The sequence below is a fragment of the Sinohyriopsis cumingii genome, chromosome 3, assembly GCF_028554795.1.
Source record: "Sinohyriopsis cumingii isolate HCF-2022 chromosome 3, ASM2855479v2, whole genome shotgun sequence".
NCBI classification, from domain to species: domain Eukaryota; kingdom Metazoa; phylum Mollusca; class Bivalvia; order Unionida; family Unionidae; genus Sinohyriopsis; species Sinohyriopsis cumingii.
This window is the reverse complement of record NC_142963.1, coordinates 91459038-91479904: the sequence shown is the minus strand read 5'-3', so window position 1 is coordinate 91479904 and position 20867 is coordinate 91459038. Positions and strand designations below refer to the sequence as shown.

Here is a 20867-nt window from a genome sequence, read left to right as displayed (position 1 = left end):
TAATGAAAGTGTTCTTATTCAGAGTGTAGATAGCGGCTTTGTTAATGTTCCTCTCCATTGTGTACATTTGTCATCAGACTTAGTCTCAGAAGCCATGACAATCGGAACAGTGTCCGTTTTACCCGTTGAGGGCATTCTTTTATTACTAGACAACGACCTAGCTGGAGACAAGGTTGTGGTTAATCCACTTGTAACTGACAAGCGTTGTTTAGATCAGAAAATCCATCCAACTGAAAAAGAATTCATCGATTTATTACCAGCATGTGCAGTTACTAGAGCTATGGCAAAGAAAGCTCCTGGGAATTATGTTGATAAGGGAAGTATTCCTTTAGAAGACAAATGTATTAGTCATTCTTTTGATGAGGTCACTTTCACTCCTTGCTTGAATCAATCAAAATGTATTGATCACAGTGATCCTCTTTTAACTATTCATTCTCTTTATTCTAATCAGGGTGACAAACGACAATCACTTGTCCTCGAACAGGAAAAAGATTATGAGATTCCTGTTTGTTTGAAAGAACCATTAGTGAAACTGAAGCCACTAAAGTACCTGCCTGTTATTTCATTAAAAATGGAATTCTTATGAGAAAATGGAGACCTGCCGAGGTACCTACTGGCGATGAGTCGTCAGTGAACTATCACACTGTAGTTCCATAACCTTACAGACAGGACATTCTTAGTCTGGCTCATGAAACTCCTTTGGCTGTTCATTTAGGGATTAACAAGACTTATCACAAGATCTTGACTCACTTATATTAGCCAAAAATCAAAAGTAATGTCAGGAAATACTGTAGATCTTGTCATACGTGTCAAATGGTAGGAAAACCTAATCAGAAAATACCGAAGGCTCATCTGCAACCTATTCCTGCATTTGACGAACCATTTAGTAGAATTATGGTAGACTGTGTTGGTCCCTTACCTATGACCAAGTCAGGTAACCAATACTTGTTGACCATTATGTTTGAGTCAACAAGGTTTCCAGAGGCATTTTCTTTGAGGAATATTAAATCTAAGACAATAGTAAAACCTTTGATAAGGTTGTTTTTTGTGTTTTCTAAAACACAATTTGGCCTTCCCAAATCTGTCCAATCTGATCAAGGCTCAAATTTCATGTCTGGAATTTTCCAGTAAGTTATGTACAAATTAGGCATCCAACAAAAAAAAATCTGCCTGTCACCCTAAGAGCCAAGGGTCATTAGAAAGATTTCATCAGACTTTAAAAAACATGATTCAATCATATTATTTTGATACGGGTAAGGAGATGAAGGTATTCGTTTACTATTGTTTGCTGTTAGGGAATCAGTTAAAGAATCTCTAGGCTTCAGTTCCTTTGAACTAGTTTTGGGACACACTGTGTGGACCATTGCAGTTGATGAAAGAGAAACTTCTTTCTAATGGAGATACTGAAATTAATCTACTTGATTATGTTTCCAATTTTAAGTATAAGTTGTCAAAGGCTTGTGAGGTTGCAAGAGCAAATCTGCACTCTACTCAATCAAAAATGAAGTCAAGATACGATAAGAGCTCGAAGGAAATGAGTTTTCAGCCTGTTGATATAGTCCTGGCTCTCTTGACTATACCACAAAATCCTCTTCAGGGCAAGTGTTATGGTCCTACACAGTTGACAGGAAAGTAAATGATTTAAATAACGTCACAAATACTCCTGGGTGGCGAAAACAAAAACAACTTTGCCACATAAACATGTAAAGAAGTATATTGAAAGTGATAGCTAGGTTAAACTTGCAATTAGTTCAGTTGTACCTATCCCACTCAGTGAAGATTTAAGTGAAGGAATATCATCAGATTCAACCCATCTTGAAGTGATACAAATCTTCAGAGTTCAGATATTATGAAAGATCTGGACCAGAAACTTTCACAGTTGCAAGAGTAAGAAAGAAATGAACTTAAACAGTTATTAATTAAATATGAGCACTTATTTTTATATGTTCCTACAAGAACAGACAAAATAAAGTTTTCCATGACGTTGACATCATGAATTCCAAACCTGTAAAACAACTGTACAGAACGAACCCTCTCAAACAGGAATACTTGAAAAAAGAAATTCAGTATTTGCTGGAGAATGATTTCAAAGAGCCCAGTAAAAGCAGCTGCAGTTCACCATGCACACTCGTTCCAATACCAGACAAAACTTTTCGTATGTGCACTGATTATAGGAAGGTGAATTGTGTGACAAAAACAGATTTATTTCCATTTCCAAGAATCGATGACTGTATTGATAAGATTGGAAATGCCAAGTTTGTCACCAAATTTGATCTTCTGAAAGGATTTTGTCAAATTTCACTAACGGAAAGAGCAAAGGAAATTTCAGCATTCGTGACTTTATCAATATAAAGTGATGCTGTTTGGGATGAATGGGTCGCCAAGTACTTTTCAACGTCTCATGAATATGATCACCACTGGTCTAGATAACTGTGATGCTTACATCGATGATGTCATCGTCTATAGAGACACCTGGAAAGAACATTTAGCAACAATTCGGGAATTCTGACAGACTCACAAATGAAAGTTTGAGAATTAGTTTATCCAAAAGTGAGTTCTGCTGTGCTAGTGTAACTTTTCTAGGACATATCGTGGGACATGGACAAGTTAAACATATATATGCTAAGGTCAAGACTATCTCTGAATTCCCAGTGCCCGTTAGTAAAAAGCAACTGATGTGACTTTTAGGTATGGCTGCACATTATCGGAAATTCTGTTTCAATTTTTCCATAACTGCTGAACCCCCGACAAATTTATTGAGTAAGAAAAACAAGTTCCTTTGGATTCAAAAATGTCAGGAGGCTTTTGATAAGTTAAAAGCCATATTTAAAAGCGTGCCAGTTCCTCCAGCTCCTAATTTCAGCCAATCATTTAAAATATCTGTTGATGCAAAAGACGAAAATGGTGTTGATCATCCAGTGTGTTATTTTTCTAAGAAATTAAATAAGCACCAAAGAAATTATCCAACAATCAAGAAGGAATGTTTGGCTTTGATTTTGGCATTACAACATTTTAAAGTTTATATTAGTTCAGCTCCTTCTTCGATTATTGTGTTTACTGACAACAACCCCCTTAATTTCATCGGCAAGATGAAAAATAAAATCAAAGACTACTAAGGTGGTGCTTGTTGTTATGGGAATATGATACTGACATCAGGTACATCAAGAGAATAGATAATTTAATAGCAGATGCACTTTCCCCGTGTATTGAAATGTATTATTTCATGTACATTTTGTATTCATAAGAGTTCTTCTTATGCTGTTTTATACCTCATGTATAATTAATCTATGGTAAAAAGAATGCTTTATCATATAAATCTTTCTTTTCTTTATGGGGGAAAGTGTTATGCATATCTGATTTAATTTATATTTGATTTACTTTAATTGTCAGTAAGTTTTGAAGAAAAAAATTATTACATGTTAAAGTAATGTAATTTTGTTTATTGGAATTTTATATTTTCCAGAAATTAGTTTGACCATGACTGTTTAGTTGAAAACACCTAATAATAGAACTTTTTTAAAATTCATTCTTAATTTGTGATAGATAACATTGAAACCGAGGCTGACTGGGACTGGGTGACTTTAGAAGTAAATACCTTCTACGATGTTCTAGAAATTCTGGTTTTACCGGAGGGTTGACCCTCATCCGGGCATCTCTTTTGCGCAGTATTCAGGTTTTATAACTATGTCTATAGAAAATTTAGTCAGCTGGGCATTTTAGCACTTGATGTCAAGGTGTTCATTTTGTTGTGATCAGTTTGAAGTTACATTTTAATTTTTATTCAAATTATTTGGATTGTAAAAGATTAATTTGTTTTCCCTTAAGTATTTTAGCGTTCAAACAGATTTCTTGGACAAAGACATTTCTTTAAATTTTATTCAGAATTCAAACACCGGAATATTATTGTCTGTGGAACAACAAAGAACTGTAGACACAACAGTACTATACTAACTATAGCATACATCATCGCCTTCCATTTCGGATTTTCATTGGGACTCAACTCAAATTTCATTAGAACATTTTATTATTAGGACTTCTAATTTAATAATTCTTGGATTATTCATGATTAATTTTGGATTCGATTCTTAAAGCCGTAAGTTCTTTTCCTCAATTTTACATTGTTATTCCAGGAAAATAAATTATTTGTTAAATTTTACAACGCTTGTTGTCTTCACTTTTTCTTTGTTACTGTTTATTAGAGCCTAGACACGTAACATAAGAGGTGATATACATAATTGTTTCTATTCTCTAAGAAAATTACTAAAATAATTTTATTCGTGCAACAAATGATGTTTATTTGAGGGTAATATTTAAGCTTATTTTATAATAAAAAAATAGTCTGCATCATATATCACTTCCTTTGTGAAGCAAATCAATTCAAGTGGCAAGGGCTATTTTTGAATGTCAAGCCCCCTTTTTAGATTCTTTGAACCCGTCAAAAATTTAACGCCGATCAATAGACAGAATAATGTTCAATAAAATTATCTGCAGCTGCACATGCAACACTCTAGGCATTTGCAGATATATGCCCATGATGTAACATATGTAAACAACAGTGAGGTAGAAAAGCCAGGGAAGGAGAAGAAATCTGCTACTGAGCAAACATCACACTGTAAAATCCGCACGCTTTTCGGGCATTTTCTCAATGACATTAAAGCTGACCTGGATAAAGTTTAATCGTTTGTTATATCCAACAATTTTGAGGTGGTTTTGTAGTTTTAAAGATAGTCGTGAATCCATTAAAGATTAATCATGTTCTTGAAGATTTTTTTTTGGTCAGTGGGAAGTGACTGTTGTAAAGGCAACAGTTGATTAAAATCTCAGTGGAATGTATTAACATTATCATGGGCATTAAATCGTGATATGGAAGAATCATCTGAAGCTCTGAAGGATTTGTGCAAGATGAGTCCCGTATATACTGACTATTGATCATGGGCAGGCTTGAGTTGATATCGCTAAACAATTAATCACAAAATAACATAAGAGTGACCCAAGATGTGTAAATGAAATTTTCACAGAAGAAGAAACAGTCGTTTACTTTCTGAACCTGATTCAAGGGAAAATAATAAAGTTTAGATCGGAGGAAATTAACAGAGACCAGAAATCACTCGACCTGGTCAGACTGTCAAGAAAGTATTATATGCAGTAGAGTTCGATGCAAAAGGTACCTGCACCTGACTCTGCCAGTGTCACTGGACATTTCTATACCTTCAAAGGGATGCCAAAAGTTGTGAAATACATCCGATCCGCCTGTCTGCTCATTGTTTCCTGCAGTATCCATCCGAAGTCAAACCAAAATTAAGTGCTTCTGTGTCACCACCCAAATAAGTAGCTCATCTCTAAATTTATACTATGTTTTGATTAACCCGGAAATGGAACCATGACCCCAGTAGGTTTTAATTAGCTGTTAAATGTTATAAAGCTGGGCAAAAACTATGTGTTATGATGGTCTATAATGGCACTGTCATTCACAGAAATTTTTGTGTGATTGGAATCTTGGTCTGAGTTCAGCTTGAAGAAATGTATATGTGTAATATATAGGAAAATTAATGGTGGTCAGAGCCCATCTACTCTATGATGAATCCGCTGCCTTGACATTCTTCCGGGAGGAACATTACATCCAAACTTGTTATGTCCTCCATACAGCCCTAATTTAGCCCCAAGTGATTTTTTTATGAATCACATCAGTGATTAGCTGAGGGGCAGATGACTTGAAAGCTAACAATTCACTTGGAAGTGTTGTTTTCCACTGTATGAACAACATATCAAAAGGTGAATACAAAATATTTAATAATTGTCTAATCACAAATAGAAAGTGTGTAGAAGTACAAGGTGACTACTTTAAAGGGATGCACTGATGTACTGATGCTGACTAATAAAGTACTTTGTTGTACAGCACACTAATATTAAGAACTTTTGAAATACCTGTTGTATAAGTTCATTAAATTTGTATTATATACACAGATTAAGGTACATGTACATACTTTTTTCTTGCTTCCACTTTTTTCTTGGTTAGAATTAAGTGCAATACGTTTTCACATTCTGTGTATGTAATTGATATATTTTGTGGGAACCCTGTGAATAAACTGAAGCAGCTTAATTATAACTACTGTCAATATGGTCATGCAAAGCCGGACAAAAAAGAAAAAGAAAACAAAGGATGACATTAATTAACTGGATTTGGAAACTACTGCAATTTCAATTTCAGAGCGTGATCTTGGCATACCGTCTAACTTTTAAAATATATAAACCACATTGAAAAATTAAATACATCAGGTCTAATTTTTCTTCAACCAGAACTCTTTGCAACTGCAGTTCTTTTAAAATGTACATGGTCCCATTAACTGTAACATAATAACCTGCCATAATGTATTTTATATTTGCTGCTCTTATTTCTCCATGATAAACATACAAAATTAAAGATTTAATGGAGACACATGACTGCAGTTAAAATTTCTTTGCCATATGAAACAGAATCCATCTCTTTTTGGCTTTCTCATTTCCTCTTGATGATTTCCTAAATGATATGTTTTTCAATGTTAAGAAGCATTTTTATTATGAATTTATCTGTGTAATATGCCTGGAAAAAAGAATGAGCAGAAAGGGCTACTTGAAACGATTTTAACAATAAAAAATTCCTGGATTCACAAAGTAAAAGTGGTTGGTCCCTTTTTCCTCCTGTCAGGATGGTTGTATCCACGTGGGTTTTTTGCACTGCTTCAAACTGCTGAATGAACAAGCCATTATGTCCAGAAGAGGTTGTAATTATCATGCTGCTGTTTTCCTTCAACGGTTTACAGCTGAACCCAACCTTTGACCTTTCTATCAAAAAATCAGCATGATTCTTTTCATCTAAAGTAAATGTGCAGACAAATATACCTGAACCAATAAGCAGACTCAATGTACCAGGCATTATACACCATACCCAGTCATGACAATGAAAAAGTCAGTTAAAAGCAATCAAATGGCATGTCATCATATATCTTATCATTATGTTCAACACCCAGGGCAATGAAAAAGTCAGTTAAAAGCAATTAAATGGCATGTCATCATATATCTTATCATTATGTTCAACATGCAGGGCATCACAAATGAACATGAATAACATGAAAACTTTATCTTTATTTACAATAAATATTTACAAACAAAAAATTACTTTCATTTGTAAACAGATGTGTGTACTTTTAATGAGACATGACTAGACTCCCTAAGGTTATAAATGATGACCCCAAAGGTTATAAATGGACCCCAAAGGTTATAAATGATGACCCCAAAGGTTATAAATGGACCCCAAAGGTAATAATTGATGACCTCAGAGGTTAAAAATAACAACCCCTAAGGTTTTAAATGATGACCCCAAAGGTTACAATTAATGGCAAGTTAGGTTATCAAAGGCATGGAAATCAACATCTAACACTGACTATTTGCAGACTTGAGATGTCAGGCACTGGACATTAGGTGTCCATAATTATTCCATGCATTTGTTTCCTCATTATTTTTTTACACTCTATAGCCCCAAAGAACAAGAAAAAAGAAGTGTGAAATCTTGTCTCCTGGACTGCCTCACTCCATGTAATATAGACATCTCTCACACCACAATTTTTAACTATACTGTGTTGCAATGTGTCACCATATTTTAAGAATAAATACAGCTATCCTGGGCCCAAATTTAAAATAATTATACTACCAACAACAAAACCCTTTGTGTACCATCTTCCATGACTTGCATTTGGACTTAATGAAATGATTTTACTGGAAATGCCCATCATCTAGGTGTTATATATTTTCGAGGTACTAAGTTTGCTTGTTAATGAATAATTAATTTTTAAGAATCATAGACTTGAATAAAATACTGTTGTTCGGTGAAATTCTATAGTTTTTTTCAACCAAATAATTCGTTTCAGAGGAAACAAGTGAATCATGGAAGGATCTCACTATTACTAAAGCAGCAGCAAATCCTGTAATGAACATGACTAATTTTCTGGTACTTTCAATATTTTGGTATACAAGTGTTTTTTTTGTCATACATACACTGACTGGTTTTATATTAAGTTTCACATTGGGAAGTTACAGTATCTAACCACCAATGCTGATCATTCACTGCAAGCCATGATGGAAGGCCATTATCAATTAACACAGTAGTCAGGGTCTATAAAATAGCAGACCTGTTATGTACCTAACATTATAGGGAATACTGCAGTATTTATCACAGCATATTGAGAAAAGTATTATATACCGAACTGTGGAATATTAGGAATGATTAAAATTTGGTAATTAATGGTGTTTTAGAAAGGAAATAAAGAAATAGCACTAAGCTTCATATAATTTTCTTTCAATCCACGTTGTTATACATTGTATAATTCTCGTCATGGGGGCCATAGTGGAAACTGCATTATAACGAATCATGTTATAACAAGGAAGAGTTGTATTTAACCATATAACATGCATGCAACTGCATGTAATGTACATGCAGATTAGGGACTCAGAGATGCCAACTCATGAGCATGCTTATCAGAAATCCTAGCATCAATTCTTTTCATTCTAGGTCTAAACAATCATATTGCATCTTACGATCAGCATATACATACCTGTACACCATCAGTAACACAAATGGTCAAGTGAAAATAAATGGTGTATCCATTCCTCCAATTTCAGAACCTTTAATTTCTTCTTCATGAACATTTTTGGTCATAACAATAACCATAAAGATTTGACTTTTCACAAATCATCTTTGTCTTTATTTTCTCTCTGCCACCATTTTTCTCCTATTACAGTCTAATTGACTGGTTTCTTTTTATGTTCATTCTGTTTATTTTTTAATACTGAGGAACTAAATTCACTGTAGCAGTTTATCATATATATGGTGCTGAAATCGTTTCTTCCTACTTGCATCAAAGCAGAAAACTCCTGCTGAAAATTTTGATTTTCTTAAATTTCCTAAACATAATTCAGAATGCTTAATTTTCACAAAAACTTCAGAATAAATTTAACAAAATCTGGAATGGTTGGCATTTCTATGCATGATGCAGCTTGTTTAAAATTATAAATAGAATGAACAGTTGATTTCGACCTGACCACTGCTTTATGAAACTGCTGACCTGGGTCTATACTATGTGCAGTTGGCCCTACACTATTTACAACCAAATATACTATGCAGTTTAATCCAAATATATGTATAATCCAAATACATGTATACACTTTAATCCAAATACATGTATGTAGTGTAATCAAACTGATAGGATGTCTATCTTTCTAATGTGTGGATAAGTTGACAGGAACACTTTGCAAGGATAAAAGACTTTAAACTGTATAATTATAGAGGATTATTTTTCCTCGCCTAATACTACGCTACTTCATCCTGTGATCTCTGATCACTCACATATAGGACTACTTGTTTTTCAAATCTATGAACACAGCTAGCAACATGAAGAGAGTTAGTCAGAGTTGTTTTTCAAATCTATGAACAAAGCTAACCACATGAAGAGAGTTAGTCAGAGTCACTTTGGTACCATGTTCAAGTTGATGAGATGTCGCATCGTTGGGCGGCCATGTGGACAGTTCTGAAAAATATGACAATATTATGGTGATAATTTCAAATTAATATTTATCAACTAGAGGAATGATTGGCAATTTGTTCATGTACTGGTAATTTGACTCCACTTCACCCACACCTAAACCCTATCCCTAAAAGTCACAAAATGGCATAACACATTTGTGAGTACAATTACTGGTCTAGATGCATGACTTTTGATGATGTGTTTCAAAGTAATCTTCAAACAACTGCAGGACTAGGTGTATTCCCAAAATACATTACATCCATATTAAATCAATAACATACATATCCTAATATAATGATCATAATACGTAATAAGTTTATAACAAGAAAATCTTGAAGGGACTGATACTTGACTGGCTGAAAATAATTTTCAGGAATCAAAGATAATACCATTTCTTGTTTTAACTGCTGACTGTTGAAACCATCTCTGATATTCTTGAGCTATGACAAGATTTTCAAGACGGCCACAGTGGTGACCATATTGGACACCAGATCAGAACCATTTTATTTAGGCCCAGCTAGACATCACAAGAGGTTTTTTTTGGTGAAAACTCTATGTTCATGATATGACCATCGATTCAACAGAAATCTGAGTGGTTTTTGAGAAGTCAAAGTATTTCTATTTTTAGTAACAGTGACCATATTTGATGTCTAATTGGTATAAACTGTAGAAATTTGAAAGCCTGATGTACCATAATTCCTTGCATCAAATTTTGCTGAGAAGTTACTGATTTTTTAAAATAAAAATTTAAAGTTTCTTTTTCTATTTTTTGCAATGATGGCCATTATTTGATGGTGGACTGACATTATTTCTATCAACCTGAAAGGCCTAAATACTAAAATTCAGTCAAAACCTGTCAAGCACTTTTTGAGAAAATGTCATTTATTAGTTTTACATTTTTTTGTAATGGTGACCATAATTGAAGGTGATTGGCATCATCTGTAAACAAAATTGAAAGCCTTCTATGCCACAATGCCTTCTGAAAAGTTTGGTCAAATTTGGATAAACTTTTCTTGAAGGGGTAAATATAATTTTAATTATTTAATACTTACCTGTCACTATTGTGATATGGAAAACCCTCATCTACGTAAGATGTACCAACCTCATGTTCTAGAAACTTTCATGTGTATATACATGGTATAACCAGTCAGTCCTTCCTCACAGAAAAGTTCTAGAGTGTGTACATCATAGACCCAGTCTGTCAACACATAATAGGCCCATGCTCAGTAGTGATCGTCATTCTTTTTGGGATGATATGTTAAGGCCAGATGTAAAACTGCTTGCTTCAGGGAAAAATACATAACCAGTTACCAGTCATGATTGCTGGGTTTCCAGTGAAGGTGAAATGATTTATATTGATACTTTTGGTGCGATAATACACATATTGACACAAGAGATCGCGAATCAATACAATATGATAGTTAATGTAAGCAAGTTATTTTAGTTAATGGAGATACAAGTGATTTTGAGCCCAAAAAGGGTGTTAAATACAAGTCAGATGTACATGTTGGAGGGATAAGAAGAGAGAGCATGATGGTCGATCTCCCTTTCTGTGGTATTTAGAAAATTAAGTAGCAAGGGCAGAATACTGTGCCTAATTAAAATACAGACACTTTAAAAAAGGTTGAATGCATTTTTCATTTTTTTATGAATCCATTTATCCCTGAGGATCATATACTACAAAGCCATATAGGTTTAAGATTAAATAAATAAGAATGAAAAAAATGAAGATATTAATTTGAACAGATAAATCTGTCATAGAGGTCAGTAAACTACTGATTCAAAAAAGTAAGTTTATGTTTTGAAGCAGATGTATTCAGATGATAATATCTGTGAGCTCTGGAAAAATGTACATAAGTAATTTGATCTGTTTCCCGACATTCAAGCTGACAAAGCTAGCTATGAATATGCCCCTTCAGAGGGAAGCACAGAAAAATATTCGTACACAAATAAGGAACAGAGCATGCTCAGATTAATGCAATAAGAGGTGACATCTTTTTCAGATTTTGATTTAAGAAAGTGAAGCAGGACGAGAGATATGTAAGGGTTAGGTAAATACTGAACAATGGCTGTTTCCTCCTCCCTGTCCTTTTCTACTCCCCTTATTTCAGTCTCCTTATATTGTACATAGGGAACAAATTTGGAATTTCTCTTTTTATGCAGATATTTAGTGAATGAAGGTGCCAACGGAATAAATAAAATTAACATAGAATCAGCAGGGAAGAGGACATTTCAAATTGCTCAAGTTGTCAGTAGTTTTCCTTCTTCGCTAACAAATACAAGTACCTGTGGCTGCAGCAGTCTTTTGCATCTGCAGGATGTACACTGTTAAAGATTTTGTTGGTATTCATCCTCATTCCCATGCCAGGATTTGTTTTAGATGAGATTTTTTTGAACAAGGAAATTGCATTATTTCTTCTGTTTTGATGATAACAGCGTAATATCTACCCAATTTAAGTGAGACATGAATTGGTAATAAGATGTTTCAAGCATTTATTAAGTGAATTAAATGGAGCCACCATTAAATGGCTCTAAGTTAAATAAAACTCACAAACAACCAACAGGTAGTCTGTTTGAAAGTATTTTTATTATCTTGTCATCGATTAAAATTGCATCTAAATATATGATAACTATATGACTATCTGTAATCTGTATAATGGAAATAAAACCAGTCCCTCAGCATACATAAAGGGGCACCACCTACCTTCCAAAGATGGAGATACCATCTAGTTCTTATATGTATCGATATGTATTGTATGCCAGGCTGTGTGTCATGTACTGTATTGATATGCTTCACAGGTGTATCATTTCACACCTAGTTTCCAGACATCAGAACTTATTTTGTTTTAATTAGCAAACAATATCCCAAGACCCGTAGTTATCAAAAAGTTTTCTTGATAGCTTGGTATTTATTTCAAACAGCCTTTGTTTAAACATATGACCCCCCCCCCCCCATAAGTATATGTATGTGTGTGTGTGATTAGGCTTTTTAACATAGCTTTAACAATTTTCAGTCATATCACTACAATGTCTGCAGTGTGGCAGTTTATAGTGATACTTAGCACTGGGGCATCATGCCACAGACATGTAGCATTATGTCCCACCCAGTCACATTATCCTGACACCAGGCTGACCAGTCCTAACACAAACCTCTTAAAGCTGACCGCCTAGCGAGGCAGCTGTTAGTACCATTTTTATAAGTCTTTGGTGTGACTCGTCTGAGGTTCGAACCCATCACCTCCCGCTTCTGAGGCGGACACTCTAACCACTAGGCCACCAGAGCGGTCTGTAAGTATATCTGAGTAATATAAGATGCTAATGGGTATACAGGTACTTGAGTACCAGCCTGTTGATAATAACCTGGTTAATAAAATGAGCTATAGGGTACCTGTTTACCATAAAAGCTTTCTGCCAGTGTTTGTAAAGGCAGCACTCACTTTGTTTTCAAGTTGATAATCCTTTTCAGTGTGCCATAGCTAATGTACTTTCTTCAGTGCCAAGCAGAGGTATGGCTCTTCCAGTAAATAAATGACCTTAATCCCATAGCTTGTTTTCCCACGTGACAACCCTTTGATTGTGCTGTGAGTGTGCTACAGTGACAAGTAACAGAGGGTGGTTATTTGATCTTGCTGCACAACTGACAAGTGTTCAGTTGCAAACTTTAATACATCTCACAGACTGTATGATCAATGAGTTAATTACGAAGCTCAAGCTCTAAATAAGCATTTGCATATGACAGTGAGGCCAAGGAAAGGGAGTCAGATATTTCCAACGACTATACCATGACATTTTACATGACAATGATGGTAGATTTCAGATATTTATCACACAATAAAGATGATTTCTTGGACTTTGTACCAGATGACATAAGGTGGTGACATCTGGTGGATACTGTGAATTAAAACCAGTGGAATACTGCACGACCTTGGGAGTGCAGTATATCCTTCCGACAAAACAAGTTCATATTTTCCCATATAAATGCAGTAACCTTTTTATTATATGCTCATTTTTTTCATTCTACCTAAGGTTTAATTATATAAACAAAATACACTAAAAGAAACAACTGAATGAATGCCGTATTCCAAACTAAATACACAAGCGCAGATTTGTCATTACACAATGACATCATTATTAATGCGCACATAACTCCGCCCAGATATAAATTTGAACTTAGTCATGCGCTCAACATAACTTTCGAAAGAAAATGGCGTGTCTGGTTAAAATTGAAATTTGCAGTCATATTGTGAATGAATGCGCATTGCAACAAATTTTCCATTTGATCTGGAATGAATATAGTTTGGTATTTTGTTTCGATTTGACGAAAGTTTGTGATTTTGGACTGGATTCATCTGTGCAAATTATACATGAAATACATCAGATTGAAGTGGTGCGGGAGAAACGTGTTTACATCTGCAAATGTGTTTCTGTTTCTGTCATTGAATGTTTTAAATCATAATGTGGGGAAAATATGAAGTCTTTCAATTGCAATTATCAAAAAGACACTATGGAATTTAATGCTTATTTCATTTTGAGTGCAGTTAAGGAGGATGCAATTGTACTTATCATCGAAATTGCAGCACAATTTTGAAATGTATAATCCAGATTGAAAACCTATGACATGGCTCATGTAATTCGGATTTGCAGAATTAAGAAAATACATTCTGAGGAAATTCAGGACGTAAAACTGTTATTTGTAAGGACATTATCTTGCGTATATTATATAATGTAGCTAGCCTAAATCCTTAACATTGTATCAACGTGGATTGTGCCAAAGCAGCTGGTATTTGGCAGTCCATGAAACAAATTTAAACAACCACAAAGTAAAGAGTCTTTTATGCGAGTGTACTTGATTTGTGTACAAATCAAAAGTGCTGGCGTCTGCGTCCATTGTTTGTTTACAATAGAAAGTAGTTCCTTTATGCACGTGAATGCTATATGTGTACTGTCGTGCGAGTTCAGTATCGGGTAATATTGAATGATTCTGACAATGTAAAGTTAACGGGGGAAAAAAGAGCATATAATAATGATTCTTTTTGCATCATCTTGTGTCGTTTGAATATCCTTATAAGTCGGTATGTATTTTTGTGTTTCTTGCAGCAAATCTCTAATAGCTTGAATTTTAATGAGAAAATACTCTACAAACATGTTTGCTAGCTCTATATTGCTTTGATTATCTGGCACTGGGTATTCCTTTTTCAGTGTTGTTGTTGTTGTTGTTGTTGTAGGGTTTAATGCCATTTTTCAGCACAAGAGAGGCTATAAATGGCAGCCAGTATAAATGGTGGCAAAGAACCAGGGAAAACCCCAGAAAGAACCACTGACCTACGAGAAGCTACTGGCAAGCTTTCTCACATACCCACAATGGCCAAATCACAGACTCAAACCCACACAGACTGAGGTGAGATGGCAGTGATCCATAACAGTGAGCGTTTTAGACCACTCGGCCACTCGAGGCCCCTTTCAGTCTTGTAATACTGTTAAACAGTTTATGTGGCTGTTTCGTGTTCCCTTTGCATTCTCATATTTTTTCAGTGAACATTTCTTTCTTTGTTGCTTTAATTAGTTGAATGTATTTTGCTCTTTCTACACAAAGTGCTTTCCATTGATCATCTTTATATATCTTTTCCATATTCTCTCCCTTTTATGTATAACACATTTTTGTTCTTGGCCATTATCTGTAAACCATGGACTGTGATGCCTTTTTTCCATGTCTTTATTTTCTCAGGTGCCTTACATTTTATTCAAATCACCCACTAGCTCGTCAACATCATTTATTTGAGTAAAATCAAAATAAATGTCATTGGATAACTGTCCATGATCAATACCTGAATATTTCCTGTGGATCACAGTTTTTTTTATTGAATTTTCATGTTTTGGAATTTTAAAACAAGATTGTACTATGCAATGATCAGATATGAAGTCTTTATTTTTGCACTTTTGAACTTCAATAGATCCTCCTGCTTCTGTATATATATATATATATATATATATATATATATATATATATATATATATATATATATATATATATATATATATGATCTAGTTTATAAATTCCTGGCTTTATACACTGGTTTTGAAACATGTTGAACTAGACCTAGTGCATCTGTAGTATCAATGAATATTGGGGTGTTTATGTCCTGATATGAATAGTCATGTCTCCCATGATGATATGTTTTCATGGTTGACCTCTGTTAAAAACTGAGTAATATCATCAATAAATGTGTTCTTACCAAACTGATTTGTTTTTTGGTACAGCGTTCTATGAATAGTTAAGATGTTAGCTGTTATACCCTTCAACATAATTTCCCATAATTCATATTTAAAGGATATTTTACTACTGTTGTTGACCCTTTTAACCTTACTATTACATTTGTAAATTTTGGCCAAGCCTCCTCCTTTTAATTTTTGTCTGTTTACAGTCTCCATACATAGACCACTGGTGTTGAGTTCACTACTCATCATCAGTTAACCATGTTTATGCATGCTACATGTAATGGGCATATAATGAAGTGGTGTTTTTGTCTTCTTTTTTAGATTATGAAAAATCACATTTTCTGAAACACAATTGTCAGGTTTGGGAGTTAAAAAAATCAAGATTGTAGTATGACATGCTGCGTTATGGCTGGTAAGGGTTAGGTCACTATTTTCAGTCAGAACCAACTAGACATCATAATAAGTCTTCTGGTGAAAACCCCATGTCAATAAGACTTTCCATTAATAGCAAAAACAAGATTTTAAAGATGGCTGTCATGGTGGTCACAATGGCTATCAGATCTGCACCATTTTCAATTACAACCAACCAGACAGCAACCGAAAACCCCATGTCAATCCATTTGGGAGGAGTACTGATACCAAGACTTTTAAGATGGCCTCTGTGGCAGTCAGGGATGACTACACAGCACTATTGTAATTTTTGAACAACTAGGCCTTGACATGACTGTGTGAATAAAGTTTCAAGACAATACTGCAAATAGCTTAAGTTTAGATAGCAAACTTGTCTCAGCAGAAGGATGGATGATGGACAACAGGCTATCCCATAAGCTCTTCTGGTATATGACCAGTAAACCTAAAAAATGGCAAGAGATTTCTTTTAATGAAATGTTACAGGGAACCTAATCCAAAACTCACCCAAGGCTGTTCTATTTCTCCCATATGACAAATGAGCTGTAATACAAAAATGAATAATCACATTATAAATTAATCTCATTTTGATGCTTTATGAAAAACAAATATGGACTAAAGGATGATTTTACTAGACTGGATTTTAATGGTTACTAATGTTATACCAAATGAAATATAACCTATGCAATATCACCTAACATCAGTGTCCAAGGTTTATTATATGAACTTGTTTGTAGACATCAACTTTAAAAAGCTGAGTGTTTTGTGTTTTTTATTTTTCAACTGTTTAACAATTTCTATATTAAGCTCAATTGTAGCTTACTGGTTTTCCAGAATTTTTTCTATTTTTGTTTTTGTTCAAATCTTCAATTTTTGTATTTTTCAGTTTAATGGTATAAAAAAATTACATCTATAATTAAAATAATTCCATTATGCAAACAGACAGTATGAAGATTTTTCATGAATACTGACACATCAACATTGATCAGTTCAGACAGCAACTATATATATATATATATATATATATATATATATATATATATATATATATATATATATATATATATGTAATAAACTGACAATGAACAGTACAAAACTTGTATCTAGCCTAAGCGCTTTAGACTCTTAATGAGGTTTTCTCAAGGCAAAAACAAGACACAGACAGATAAATAAATAAAACAGACAAACTGTTGTCTTTGTAAAACTTTACGTGACTATGACTTGTTGTGGATGCTGAAAGATATTTTACATTGACCTAGAAATCGATGAGCCATAGCGTCATCAGTTATTTTATGTACGTGCAAAGTATATCCTGGATATTTCATTGTTATAGTAGTAATTATGGGTTATTGGGTGACTAATAAGCAAATTTGGAAAATTATTGAAAAGAGAATAAGCTGGCTGCAAAAAGGTAATTTTATCTGTGAATGGCTGTCTTTTTCTAGTCTTCTTGGTTTAAACCGCTTGGTTTCAATGTTCTAAGGCGGCGTATCCTATAAGAGTCCTTTTCTTTCCAGGTTTTGGAACTCCATTTGGGGTTGTGAGCAATTGCTATAAGTGTTATATTACTGAAAGTGTGGCTATGGAAGGAGAAGTGTTCTGCGACTGGGCTCCTATACAGCTTCTTTGTCATCCAATCAGATCTACGAAGGTTGATCCTTTTGTGTAGTTTTCAGTTTCTCCAACACAGTGGATGCTACAGATCTTACATGTGATGAGATAAATTACATTCTGTTTTGCACGTTTTATTTGATCCATGTATGTTCAGTTTTTCTCTAGTCACTGTACTAGAAAAAGTCCTGGTCTCTATCATACGTTGACAGGTTTTGCACCTTTTATTGCCACAGGGGCCAGATTGACAAAGTGATCTTGAGTGCTGACTGGTGTTAGCTTCGCCGTGACCAGGATGTCTTTGAGGTTTTTGGTCTCTGGTAGGCTATTACAGGTTTGTTCGGGAGTATTAACTTTATTGCAACACACAATTCAACGATGGGCTGGTGTTTCCCGATGATTTTACCTACTTTGGGATTGTCTGGATGGTAGGTCAGGATAAATGGTATCCTATCAGCTTTATCCTTCTCTCTATATTTTAGTAGGTCATTGCGGTTTGTTTGTTTTGCTTTTTGGGTTGCCTCCACAATCTGGTTTTATACATAGCCTCAGTAAGTAAAATGTTTAGATAACTCTTCAGACCTTTTTGGAATGTTTCATCATTGAAGCAAACTGAAAAACTACACAAAAGGATCAACCTTCATAGATCTGATTGGATGACAAAGAAGCTGTACAGGAGCCCAGTCGCAGAACATTTCTCCTCCCATGGCCACACTTTCAGTGATATAACACTTATAGCAATTGCTCACAACCCCAAATGAAGTTCCAAAACCAGGAAAGAAAAGGAATCTTCCTGGATACACTGCCTTAGAACACTGAAACCAAGCGGTTTAAACCAAGAAGACTAGAAAAAGACAGCAATTCACAAATAAAATTACCTTTTTGCAGCCAGCATGTTCTCTTTTCAATAATTCTCTAAATTTGCTTATTAGTCACCCAATAACCTATAATTACAACTATAACAATGAAATATCCGTGATATAATTTGCGCGTACATAAATTTACATAAAATAACAGATGACACTATGGCTCGTCGATTTCTAGGTTAATATAAAATATCTTTCAGTATCCGCAACAAGTCATAATCATGTAAAGTTTTACAACGACAATGGTTTGTCTGTTTTATTTGTTTGTCTTGTCTATGTTTTGTCTTTGTCTTTGAAAAAGACTCATTAAGAGTCTAAAGTGCTTAGGCTAGCTAGATAATAGTTTTGCACTGTTTGTAGTCAGTTTATTACATATATCTTAATCAATCCCTGACAAAAGTGATCCATTGTTGGATCCAGTGCACTTGAAAGGACTGTTATTTGCCATATGATTTGTATTCTTTAAATACATATATATATATATATATATATATATATATATATATATATATATATATATATATATATATATATATATATATATATATATATAAATAAGTAGGCCTGGAACTACCTGTCCATCAATATTTAATATGCTTTTCTTTAAAGCTACTAATAACTGAAATTTACTTCTATAAAACTAACACTAAAGTGAGAATTTTACTGAATAAATCAGTGGATTTATAAAGAGACATCACAAGTATGAAGAGAAGCAATCCACCCATGGGTTAAGTTTTATTTGGACTTTAATCAAGAACATAATACAAATTTTCTGTTTGTGACTTGGAGCCCATGATCAGTAGTTAAGTGAACACATCATGGAATTAACTGTCATTGCTTCAGAATGAAAAATCCCAAGTATTAACAGAATTCATTAGGGGTTTTAGAAATAGAAACCAGATCCTTAATAATAAATCTTTTGCTTGTGACTTTAACACCATATTCTGTAATGACTGAAATTGGCAGTCCTTAGCAGGTTATTTCACCTACCACCCACCCCATCTAAATAATGCTGGTACTCATTTACAGCCAAGTCAGCTGAAGCAATTGAGATTAAGAGCCTTGCAAAATGGTCATGTCCGGAGTGGGACTTTAACAAAGGATTATCTAACCCTAAGTCCACAGCGCCCACCATTATGCCTAGCTGCTTGAATGTGAAAGGTCATGCATTATTTCAATAAGTAATGGCTGTTGTCTAATTAGCTTACCCTTTTCATCGCCCCTTTATTAAGAGCAGTCCCAATCACAACTGATTTATGACATGCTCTCGATGCAAACATCTGACGGACTCTTGAAGGTCTACATAGAATACCCTGTCAAGAAAAGAAGCATAATGGAAATCAGCAAGCTGTAATACTGTATATAATACTGTATAGCATGTAGTTTTTACATAAAGATAATTTCTGCAATATTTTTTATATCCCTCACTGCTTATAGAAAATAACTGGGGTCTAATCAGCAATTATACAGCTTGCCTCTATGAAGCTTTCCTAAGGTTCCTGTTGCCATTGTAAACAGTAATTATCATGCAGAAAATAAGTAAAATAAGTAAAATCTAAAGCGATCACAACAACAAATTTTTGGCGCCTTTTCTAATGGAAGTTTATTGGTGCAATTTCATTCTTTTCACATTTTAGTATTTAATCTTTAAAAAAAATTAACTTTTAATTGGTGAGTATTGCGCTGGCATACCATTAAACCCACTAACCTACCTGCCAAGTAAGCAATGAACTAAACAACTTTTAGCAACCAACATGGCATTAAAGACATATTTTATACCACCCCAAAAATTTACATTTTTTTCTTCTATGACATCAATTTAAATTAAATAAACCCTGCGATTAACACTTACCACTATCATGTATGTCTGCTGCATACATGTGCCTTGCCTCCACAGCAATTTATAAATCCGCTTATAAACAATCACTACTATTTGCCATAGCGGATATATCTGCTTGCTCGTTATGCTCTCTAGATCTTAGGAGGCGCTCTACAGATATTGTGAACTTCTGATAGAGTGTGACAGGTGTAAGATGAAGTTGTTGGCATTTACAACATGAACAATGGACAGAATGTTGGCATACCTCTCTGTTACTTTCATATACTGTGGATGAAATTTCTTTGGACACTGTACTTGTGGAAACTGTAAATGATCTAACCACACCGCTAGCTAAAATGACTGCCCCCATGTGCTTGAAAAATCAGCCTG

The 20867-nt window shown here is 34.3% G+C and overlaps 1 protein-coding gene and 1 long non-coding RNA gene across 7 annotated transcripts in view; one reads left to right on the top strand and one right to left on the bottom strand.

The window, feature by feature from the left end:
* LOC149803279 (uncharacterized) overlaps positions 1–20867 on the top strand; it is a 67260-nt gene that overhangs the window by 10598 nt on the left and 35795 nt on the right. The gene's annotated exons all lie outside the window — the stretch shown is intronic.
* Positions 7110–20867, bottom strand: part of LOC149803278 (mismatch repair endonuclease PMS2-like) — a 163936-nt gene continuing 150178 nt past the window's right edge. For 5 of the 6 annotated variants that reach the window (XM_089952949.1, XM_089952950.1, XM_089952951.1 and 2 more), the window contains 3 exons: positions 19867–19971; positions 16689–16724; positions 7110–9560 (listed from right to left, as the gene is read on the bottom strand). In XM_089952949.1, coding sequence (XP_089809075.1) covers positions 9498–9560; positions 16689–16724; positions 19867–19971 — 204 coding nt within the window. In that variant the 3' untranslated portion in view covers positions 7110–9497. Of the gene's footprint in view, positions 9561–16688; positions 16725–19866; positions 19972–20867 lie in introns of those variants that run through there. The other variant, XM_089952952.1, reaches the window with a different exon arrangement.